This window comes from Bombus huntii, chromosome 6, assembly GCF_024542735.1.
Source record: "Bombus huntii isolate Logan2020A chromosome 6, iyBomHunt1.1, whole genome shotgun sequence".
NCBI lineage: Eukaryota > Metazoa > Arthropoda > Insecta > Hymenoptera > Apidae > Bombus > Bombus huntii.
The window spans coordinates 1,385,456-1,396,839 of NC_066243.1; the positions used below are offsets into that span (position 1 = coordinate 1,385,456).

Sequence of the window (11,384 nt, forward strand, 5' to 3'; positions counted from 1 at the left end):
CGTACCTAATTACCTTGTATTAAATCAGTTATCGAAATGAAAGAAAAATTGATCGATAAATCCGTTTATCTTCATACGTAATAACATTCACGAATAACGATCGCGTCTTGCGACTATCGCTAAAAGTTTCGGGGAATTTCTGTTTCAGCCGGTCAGCACGAAGGTGTAATTAACGACTATTACTTTAGAGATTCTTTCGATCATTCGTCGTCGGAAAGCCAACTATTGGATGCATCGGGCAAACCGCACAGTCGCTCGGTGACCCCGGTGCCACAAATGCAGAAACTTCAAAACTCGAAAGTTTGTCTCCAGCAGCAGCAGCAACAACAACAGCAGCACCAACAACAGTTGCAGCATCAGCGGCAATCCGGTCGACGTTCAAACGCTGCGAAACTGAGGCACAAGAGTGTTCGAGTCACGAGGCTTTTCATTCCAGCTTTTATGCTGACGATCATCATCTTGTTTATCGTGATCGTCATGGTATTCGAGACGGATACGACGCTTTTCAATAACTTGCGCAAGACACCAGAAATGGTGGCCTTAAAGAACCAATACTATGTCCCTATTAAGGAGTTCTTGAGGACAAAGCTCGGCCTATTTTGATGCGACCCGACGATGACCAGGCTGAGGTCGCCCTTTGTCGCTAAGTAACTTCCTTCAGTGCCAAGTCGAGAAGACGTTGCCGAGACCGAGGAGCAAGGGTATCGTTTCTTCTTCATCCGTCGTTTCCTCTTTCGTGATTCACACACGGCGGAACCACTCGTACTTTTCTTTTTATATCCCCTTGATTTTCCTATTTCCGAATCGACGCAGATACGAGCCATTTATTCGCCAAATCGATTAACTCCGCGAAACAGAAAGTAGAGAAGATCGAATGAAATTGTACGAGTACGAGACACGAGCTCTGTAACGTTAAAATTTCACAAATTTCGCGCCTCCAGTTAATCGATTTGGCCTGTGAAGGTGAAGGTTCGGTTAGCATTGGCCGGTATTCGAAGCTTTTAAACGAATGCCGTTGTTTTAATTCTGCTGCGTTCCTTCGATCGATGGGCCAATTTCGACCTAGTGTATTTTTTTAACGTACGTACGGAAGATTTGCTATCGGTATGTGTGAGCTTTCGTTTCAATTTTATATCGAGCATTTTCTTAGCACATTAACGGTCTTCTTATTTCTCTAGAGATAAGAGCAAGATCGCGATAGAAAAATTCGAGGCTCGCAGCAGGATTAACGCAGCAACAACGTACCACTGTGTTTGAATTGGCAAGAAAGGATCGGAAGATATACAGTGACTCGCAAGAGCGTTCCTACATCTGGCATAGACGAATTCTATGCGTGTTATATAAAACATTTGGAAATTTCGTTAGCATCGTATCGAGGCGCAACTCGAAAGTATACAATGTGGTTGGTAACTGGTGGTACAAGCGGAAAGGGGGTGATTCCACGCGAAAAAAGAAGTCGAAAATATAGAATAAACATTTTTCGTTCGAGGCTTTGTTTTCGAGAAAATCGACTTTGAATTTTCGGTCGGTACGCGTGCACTTTATCGCGTCTCGTTACAACTGATCTCACTGTAGATCGTTGTCTCGATGGAAAAATTAAAAAAAAAATTTTTATTCTACATTTTCGCCCTGCCAACCACCCTGTATATAGATTTGCTGCAAATTTGTGTTTATTAAAAAGTCAGCGTATCGTACGAATAATTGGCGAGATGTTTATCATTTGTTAACGGTTTATCAGATTTACCTGATTTTTCCATGGGTATACACCTATATTACGTATGTTGTAACTTTTGTATACGTGTTTAGAGTGGTTTAAAGCTTTAATACAGCGACGATAGTTGTTTCGCGTTTACAGCGTCGATGAAACACGTCCAATACGTTGAAGAAAAGCACCGACAAGCGCGAGTACGAATACTCTGGCGAGCCACTGTACCGATACGATAATACGATAAAAGATTTGGAATCACGAGAGCGCGAAATATCGATACGAATCCACACTTTTATTAAACACCATCGTCCGCGATGAAAATACCTTCGTTTTACTATTTGTTTACTTTTTGCACTACTACGTACGTATATTTAAATCTTAGTAACTTAACATACATATATATATATATTTACTCTGACAAAGACAAAGTGTTTTGTACAAAATATTTACATCGCGAGTACTCGTGTTTGCTAAGTTACGCGTAAATTTGACAAGTTGTTAGAGAACTTTGTTACAGTACGTTTATCAAATTTATTTAATAACTTTAGATGAAAGTCAGTTTTTACGTATTACTATTATACATGTATATGTAATGTATAGAATGTGTGGCAAATCGAGAAAGTCATATTTATATTTAAATACAAAAGTAGATAATACACACGGGTGTACGTTCTCAAATTACGATTAGCGATAGTAATAGAGATCATGAGCAGAAACATCAACTAGTACGCTGCACAACATACTTTTTACTCTTTTTCCGTATAGTGAAATCACATTATGTACGTTTTGATTTGCTAGTGGAAACATACCATGTATCAAGATTATTGCATTTTCTAACCTATAATATTCGATCGCTCTATTCTTTATTTTTCTAAATGGCGCCATACCTTAACCTTAACCTTGTGAAAATCTTAATTGTAATCTTAATGTGTTAATTGTAATCTTCGTTGACGGATATGAAATTTCGTTAACGATCTTTCGTTGAAAGAAATACTAAATTAAATTTCTATTGTATTTGTATCCGCTAAATTAAAAATTCTGTAACTCGTTTGATTTTATTACTATTAGGAAATGCAATGACCGAACGTGACATGCAAATATACGTTTAAACGAGTACTTAATTTTGAATTACAGCAACAGTACAGTATACATAGGATATTCAGCATGCGCAATCATAAAAATTATCCGTTGATAAACGAATAAGCAAGGCTAAATACCGTAAACGTAAGATCTGCTTTTGTCGTAAACTTTTAGTTGTCATAGTATATTTAACAAACTTTTATAAGGTAATTTAATAGATCTTGTAAGATAGAATGGGGCAATACGAGGTGCAATCAGGTAGTATAGCATATAAAGGAAAAGGTGTTTCTTGTACTTTTATTCCAATTAGTTATCGATGTTTTCCTGCAAGTACGTATAAGGGAAACGAGTATGCTTCCTGAACTTTGTATCAGCATGCAACAAACAAGCATCGACCAATCGATATTTAATTTTGATTTATTCGTTGAGACTCTGTGAACATGTACGAAGAAAACTAAAAGCGTGTGTGTAAAATAGGATGAATCGTCAAACACGAGCAGACACGTTTCTTGCGTTTTCGACGATATCGTCGAAACGTGTTTAACCAACGATTATTTATCGAGAAGAACAAGTACCTGTTTATGTATTTTACTATGCAAAAGTATTCAATCGATTTCCAGCTGAATAGCGTAATAACGTGTAATTATGCAACAACATCGATAAGACGGCGAACGTTATACAGCATAATACAAGAGATACGATCGTTTTTATTTTTAGCGACTTTTTAATAAATTGAATATGTAACAAGAATTAGCATTACGAATCGTACTTGTCTAGAACGATTATGCAACAAATTAATCGATGAAATGAAACCCGATATAAACTAATTTGCAAAGCTCGATACGCAGCTATTACGCAATTATTGGATTTGTATATAAAACGTCTAGTTGCATAAAGCTATTCATTTTTATAGGAAACTATGAAAACGTTCATACTATTACAGAATAGTTTCTGTTCGTTATGTAACTCGCGTGGTATTTTAAATTTTATATAAAATATTTTCATGCCGATTTTCGTGTCGTCAGACATGATAAAACTAGTTTTAATCTTAATGTCTCACGATTCATCCTATTGTAACGAGAAAAACTTTGTTCTATTATAAGTTCCATATGGCGTATTGGATCGCTCGCAGAAATTACACGACGAATCGTTGAAGAAAGCATACAGAGTAATCTATCTGAACGTAAAAAATTTGCTTTTACGAGGAATATCTTCGAACGAAATATCGACGAACGTAGCGAAGCGAAATGAAAATTGAAACTCGCGTTTTTCTACCTTAAAACACGATATTTTTTAATCGGTATCATTAGCTGACTTTCCATTTGGCATTCGTAGTAGCTTTGCCAGCCGATCACCTTGTAACCGTATGTTTTATTAGCTAGTACGTATGATTAGTCGATGATCTTGTTTCAGAATCTTTATCGCTGAATTACTTCTGATCTAGTCGTATTACTTTTCTGCAAGGACGATTTAAGAAATATGTGAAACACGAAGAGCTAAAGCTAACAAAGAGGCTCGGTTACCGTGCAAAGCGAAACACGCGATAGAAACAAAGAATCACGTTTGTTCTCATGTGTTTGTTCTTATCGATCATTTGAATTAAGGGGTCTTCTGTGGTTGTGAGAGCAAGAGAGCGATTTGTTGGCCACTGTTCCGGGAAAAGCGTGTAGTACGTTTATTCTTACGACAGTTTTTGTATTTAATAAAGATACATTTGAAGAATATTTTGTTAAATTCTCATGCAAACGTATTCATTTGTTTCATAACTGCGCGGGGCTTCTTTTTTTTTTTTTTTTTTGCGCCTCCTTTGTAAACCTAATTTCTAATTTGGTAGAATCGATTACATCTCGTTCTTAATTGCATGTATTCCACGTGTCGATTTCGGTACGTTTATCGGTATTTTGTATGTCTACGCGTGTTAGCGACGTGCGAATTTCTCAAACAGTTGTCAGCCAATGGGTTCGAGCGATTCTTTTCCTCCAAATTGTCTGCAAAACCGTGCTATTTTTAACGTTTTTCTTATCTCCTCTTTTCTGTTCTTCCGTTGTCGTCGTTTCGAACAGCGCCAGACTGGAGATTCTCAATTTTTCTGATATTCCACTTGGCAAACTTGTCTCAAGTCTGCCCAAGTTCCTAGGCCGTTTCTGTCCTGTTCCCAAGCCAACTGTCAGCCAGCTGTCAGCCAGTGTATAGATTTTCTTGTAATTTTGTATTTTCCGCATTAATTTATCGTGCGAGCGCGATCCACGATATTTAACGATCCTTGATCGTGGGATTTCTTGATCATCGAAGTTTACTCGGCCAGTCTGAGGTATCCGCAGTCGCTGCAATAACAACAGGATCGTTTAACAGGAAAATTTCGAAGACATTTGGTCAATGTATCGATCAATTCGCCTAATTTAACGAATCAATCTGTCGAAGCCTTTTAGAGAAGATTCGTTCGACCGATTTTCATTTCGAAACGTTCGTATTTCCATCGATCGTGGTTCAGCGGCTTTGAAAATGTCGTTTTGGGAAAAACGCGTTCTTCAGAATGTGGGATTTCATTTGCATGTAAAAGAGACTTGTTTCAATTTACACAGAGTAGTCGTGTCGAAACTATCAGGAAATATTCCTAAGAACAGTGTACCTGTACTTGAAAAAAATATGAAAATTCAACAAGCGGATTTTTTGGTATTTTTAACCACGGAAGACCCCGTTTAATATTTATTCGCATAATGAAATTTAGTAGAAGGAAGTAAAGCAACAGTTGCTTTTACTCGGTACGTTTGTACAGTACCAGCGTTCAATCGGATCGAATCAAATGAAATCGTTTCCTCTTTCTATGCTTAAGTTTCTAACGTTCCAGCCTACGAGATTAAACATGAAAATCTTTTTCAAAGCAAACTTTGCGACGACGAATCATCTTCGGCGATTCCAATGATTTCCTATTTCGGCTGGTTTCATGGTGGTACGTTGCACGCAACCTTCGAGCAGACGCGAATCCATCGAAAGAAATTTGCAGTTCTCGCTTAGAGATAGTTTCGCGTTAAAGTCTCTTGCACGAGAATATGCTATATTCAGAGTGGTTGGTAACAGGGTGATACAAGCGGAAAGGGGGTGATTCTACGCGAAAAAAGAAGTCGAAAATATAGAATAAAAATTTTTCGTTCGAGGCTTTGTTTTCGAGAAAATCGACTTTGAATTTTGGCTCGGTACGCGTGCACTTTATCGCGTCTCGTTATAACGGATCACACTGTAGATCGTTGTCTCGATGGAAAAATTAAAACAAAATTTTTATTCTATATTTTCGACTTCTTTTTTCGCATAGAATCACCCCCTTTCCGCTTGTACCATCAATTACCAACCACCCTGTATACGTGTTACGTTAATTGCCAGTGAATTTATTTTATTCGTCAACCCATTTGCATCATGGCGCTACTTAAGAGGACTGGTCCCTATGACCGCGCGAGGTCGGTCTAAAGCGCAGTAAACGACATCTGAATTCTTCATGGAGTTTATCCAAAATTTACCGTTCAAAACAATTGATAGACAATGTTACTTCGCAAACATCGCATCTTACATTCTTTGTAACAGAAGAGAAACGAAAAAATTATTTATTTAAAAAAGTAAGAAATAAGAAATTAAATCGTATTGTTTCTCGCGGAATTCTTCAAAATGGTCAATACAATAAAATGATATAGGCGAGATGCCGACAAACGACTGAAATAAAAAGCAGTCGCAGCGCGCGTAACAGTCGGCGCTTGGTGACAGAAGCTTGGATGCAAATGGGTTAAATAGTGCGGAACTATTTATTAGTTTCCGCAAGCTTCGCCGTGAAAAGAGAACGAAAGAATCGTTTAGATTTCGTTTAGATCTCGTGACAAATTCAACGCGGAATTAAAAGAAAAAAGTAGCTCGGTGTTAACGCGTGAACACTTAGGTTAGAAATCTTTCTCGATAGAAAGGATCGACGATGGATAAAATATCTCTGATAAAAATGAGCTACGTGCATAGATCGTGCAGAGATTCGATTGCCTGCTCGGATAGTAAACCAGCCTAATAGAAAGCGACGCAAAACTTGCGACACGTACGTTGCTGCACAGCTAAACGACCAAACGCTGTACTTTTACTAGTAGAAGTAAGTAACCGAAACGAGATACAACGGAACATAAATATGAAAATGCTTCGTGGTCGCTGTGTATATTACAATGAAGAGACGTAGAACGTTCGCGTTCCGATTCGATCGAAGCGAAACACGAAGGAAAAACGTTAAGAGAAGGATTGAGGCGACTCGAGAGCGAAAACCGATTATTTTCTCAAACGCGTATTAATCGTGGACCCATTTCTCGCGAGAAACACATCGATTCCACTATTTTCCTCTAACCGATTCCAAAAATGCGGAGCAAAGCACAAAGGTAATTAATATTCTGCCACTGCTTCGCTCGGCCAATCTTCTACCACGATCTGTCCTTTTTTCCAAAATCCTTTTGTCCAGAGGCTAGGACAATTGGAACAGAAGTCAGGTTTTTCCGTGTCTTGGATTCCAGTTCAGCCATAACTATGAACGTGTTTGTTGTTCTTATCGTGGATTGTACGTTTCCGCGTAGCTATACAATGTATTGGAGTATCGTTTAAATCTGAGACACGATTTTCCATATTTTCCACGTCGTGACGTTTTTATCCCCGAGGAAAGAAAAACTTGCTGCAACGTGAGAAACTAAGCCGATCTAAAGCCAGTTTACGCGTAATGAACATAACCTAGAACAGCTATAACGGACAAACGTGGTGGTAACGTTAAAGTTACGACAGTTGTTAAAAAATTCTGTTTGCGAATAACAAGAAGAATTCGAAAGTTGCGGTTTACTGTTATTCGAATCGAAGGGAGAATTACGCGAGCCGAGGAACGATACGTAAACTGTTTAAACGTTTCAGTGTAAACTAACGACTAGACCAACGAGCGACACGTAAACTATAGCTGCGTGCTAAGAAACGTCGTGAAAAAGAATTTTTACGCGAATAAAGGCTACGTCGAATTTAGAATGCTGCAGTGATCTTTCTGCGAATTATACGAATTTAGTAAATGCGACTATAGTAAAATGAAAAAATGTTAAAAACGTGGCTTATCTTTCGAGTCGCCAAATACCTCGTCTCCTAAACGTTGTTTGCGTGTGAAAGCAAGGTATTTTCAAAGTTCTGGCTAAATCGGAGCACGGACGCCGAGTTAATAATTTTCTGCTTAACGCCTATCGTAGTTTAATTGGATGAGTGCCAAACTTACTTATAATCTGTTGGATGTTGTGGCAGCGTGTTCTGCGATTCGTTATCTTGCCACTGCTTGCGGATAAAAATCAAACGATGTAAAATCAATGCGCGCGGATCATCGAACCACCACGGTAGAAACGAATGTCTATCGCGAAACATCTATAAGTATGTCGTTGTGCTTCTACGTAGATGTTGCGAGAATTTAATACATTTCTTTTCTTCGACTCGTAACGAATTTTCACCATTCGCGATGTTTCTACGCAAGAGAACGGAGAACTGCGCGTTTAGCGTCAAAGATGTTTTAACTTCTCGCTGTTCAGCTAAATAACGAAACGCGAATCTGTTTAACACTAGAACTACCGATAGTTAACACGAAGCTATTTCTACCAAAACCAGTGAAAATGACTGGTCTTTAAAACGTACGTAATAATGATAGAATATTTTTATATTTATTGATTTATTACTTTCTTACAGAAGCAATTCCATGTTATGTAGTACATTTTTGCTATTATTAATCCATCTGGGATCCCTAAACGAGGCTTGACAAATTTATAAAATCGTAGAACCAGTCGTTTTTGACTGGTGTGGTATTTCTAGCGTCATATCGAATGATACGTAGTAAAAATTTTTAAAACGCGTGGCAAGTTGTAGAAAACGAGGAAACTGGTTAATCGACGATCGATAAACAGATTGCAGGACCATTTTACACTTTGACTGGTATTGGTATAAGTAGCCTTGATACAAAATTTCAGTTTGAATACATAGAAAAGAAAATAAAATTCATGAACGAATGTAACATGAAGTAGGAGTTTTAAAATAAAATCGTACAACCAGTCAATTTGACTGCTGTGATAGTTCTAGTGTTAAAAAAGACTCGGAACGATTGCCGTGATATGGCCTATACCGTATCGATAGGTTAGGAAGAAGAAAAGTATATTCCGTTGATACGCGTTCTTTTTCCAATGTGAATGTGACACGCACGCATACTTAGGCATATGTACTTGGGTATTTGATAAAAACGCGCGAGTAGAGAAATACGACGTACGAAATGAAGTATTTTACTTTTAAAAAGCAACGTGTATTGTATTATATACGTACATAGCATTACTAATAAGCTGATCGGTTAATGTTAATCGTTTAGGGGATGTTAGGCAATTTGAAACGGTCAACGAAAAGCAATTGTTCGATGGTTACACGTAGATAATAAGCAGATTTATTTGAAAAAAAAAAATGATATTTCACGTCAAAGACCTTCGCTTCGCAAAATCATACAAATCTTTTCTTTCGTTCTACTACGATCGCGCGCGTTTGTTAATTGGTCATTTTTTTAACACGGTTACGTAAATCCCTATCTGTCCCATTTCAGTATCGTTTGCAAGTTACAAGTAATAAGTAATCTTTCGTGAATAGAATTTATAGATAACGATTCCATTATCTATAACTTATGGTCTATAGAAATTTCGTTTCATCTATCGATTAATTATTTTTTCATTTAAATTCAACGATTCTTTAACCACACGAATGTCAATTCTCCGTAGCACGGTGCTGTTAAGGTAGAAATTAATGGAATTCGCAACGACGATTGATAAGGCAGGGTTTTGTGGCGAGAAGGTCTTTTTAACCCCTTAACCTACGATTTACGTTCAAGAATTTTGGGCCGAAAACGTAAACAAGCTATTATATATTACATTATATATTATATCTGGTCCGATCGTCGTACTATGGGCTATGTCCGTAATATTTACGTTTGGCCCGACCATCGTACTGCGGGCTATGCCCGTAGTTGTAGGTTAAGAGGTTAAATAGCGCAGAAACTATTTCCTGTTAGATACGAAACTTCTCGCTGTGATCTTTTACGTTTCTTTCTTTCCATTGTTATTTCTTTCGCAAAGTGGATTTCCAATCGTTAGAATAGTCAAATAAAGCGATGGTTTTACATTTTCTTTCGACGATCGTACATTTTCTGCGTAGACGCGTTTCGAAGAAACCACGTTAGGAGGCGAAAACATAACCAATTCACTTTTTATAATTGCGAACATAATCGACCTCATGTGACACACACACACACACAAAAGGAAAACGTTTACGTATTGTAAACGTATTTAAAAATATTACATATAACTTATAGTTTGTTTAAATAATTTGTATTCAAGTCCATTGCATCGAAGATTACATAAATGTATATGCGTGGAAGAAAATTCAAAGATCTTGAAAATCATGCAGCGTACAAAAACGTACAGTTTGTGCGATGTAATGTTATATCGTTATACAACATCGGTTGTATAAAAGTTTCTTGAAATACAATAGGGAGGAGATTTGCATTCGCCAACGAAATTAATCGATACGTAGAAAATCAAAAAATAGTTTGCGATTCGTAGTTGTAATCGTAACGTTTCACTGTTGTAGTCGGATTTCTTAAACATCGCGAAACTGTCAGTTGTTTCGGAAGCGAGAACAACAAAGACGAAAACTCGCAGTTTCAAGTTACATGTCCGAGCGAGAACGTTGGAAACGAGAATCGAAGCAAACCTTCATCTTGCTTGTTCTTGCATTTTACTCTCATCCATTTTCCTAAAAGTGCCTACGCTGTTCTAAACTCTTTTCAACGCCACATTTCGCTGACTTTTCGGCAGATTGTATCGTCTTTTTCGATTCATCCGATGTCCGCCATCAGCTAAAAGATTTAGGACAACCGAAACACATACATCACACGCATACACACACACGCGCGCGCGCGCGCGATAATTCGGCGTGACAATTCCGATATTTGTATCTATAACCGTGAATGTGACGTCCTGTTAATGTAAAAACTCATTGACGAAATTCGTTGTTCTAATCGAAGAACATGAAGAATTTGTTTCATGAGAAGCAAACGCCTGTTAGACCGCAGGAACGATTCTAGGAAATTAGAATGGTATCCGTGCAAATTGTTCGATTAACTGAATTTCAACGACGACGCACCATCTAAACTTGAATTATATGAACAAACGTATGTCAATTGCGATATAACGTAACTTTAAGTATAAAAAGTAAGGTTATCGAGAACGTTCGATACGACAGCTCTAGGCAACCAGATATACGAGCTTTCGAAAAGTTCTGTAACGCAGGGGTTATCAAATTCGAGGAGAGAAAGCGATTAATTAACTTAAAGGGTGACATGTTCTGAAACTAAGCCGGACTCTTATAATATAAATAGACCACGGATTTCTTTGCAAATTCTTATTTTTTAAAATACCATGAAAAAAAAAAAGAAAGAAAATTGAAGCATTACACTTTGGATATTTTGTATATTGTTTCACATTGCGTTGGTCCCGTGCAATTTTCTGTCTTCAAATTTCCTACAAATGCAGGA

General features: G+C 37.6%; 1 protein-coding gene and 1 long non-coding RNA gene across 10 annotated transcripts in view; one reads left to right on the top strand and one right to left on the bottom strand.

Moving 5' to 3' along the window:
* Positions 1-4,512, top strand: part of LOC126866494 (FERM domain-containing protein 5) — a 61,046-nt gene extending 56,534 nt beyond the window's left edge. For all 9 annotated transcript variants that reach the window (XM_050620109.1, XM_050620111.1, XM_050620118.1 and 6 more), the window contains one exon: positions 149-4,512. In XM_050620109.1, the coding sequence (XP_050476066.1) occupies positions 149-603 (455 nt within the window). In that variant the 3' untranslated portion in view covers positions 604-4,512. The remainder of the gene's footprint in view (positions 1-148) is intronic.
* Positions 2,027-9,357, bottom strand: LOC126866507 (uncharacterized). The gene is made up of 2 exons (XR_007689905.1): positions 8,049-9,357; positions 2,027-5,112 (listed from the first exon to the last, which is right to left on the bottom strand). It is a non-coding gene; the product is annotated as an uncharacterized LOC126866507 (long non-coding RNA).
* Positions 9,358-11,384: the final 2,027 nt, after the last annotated feature.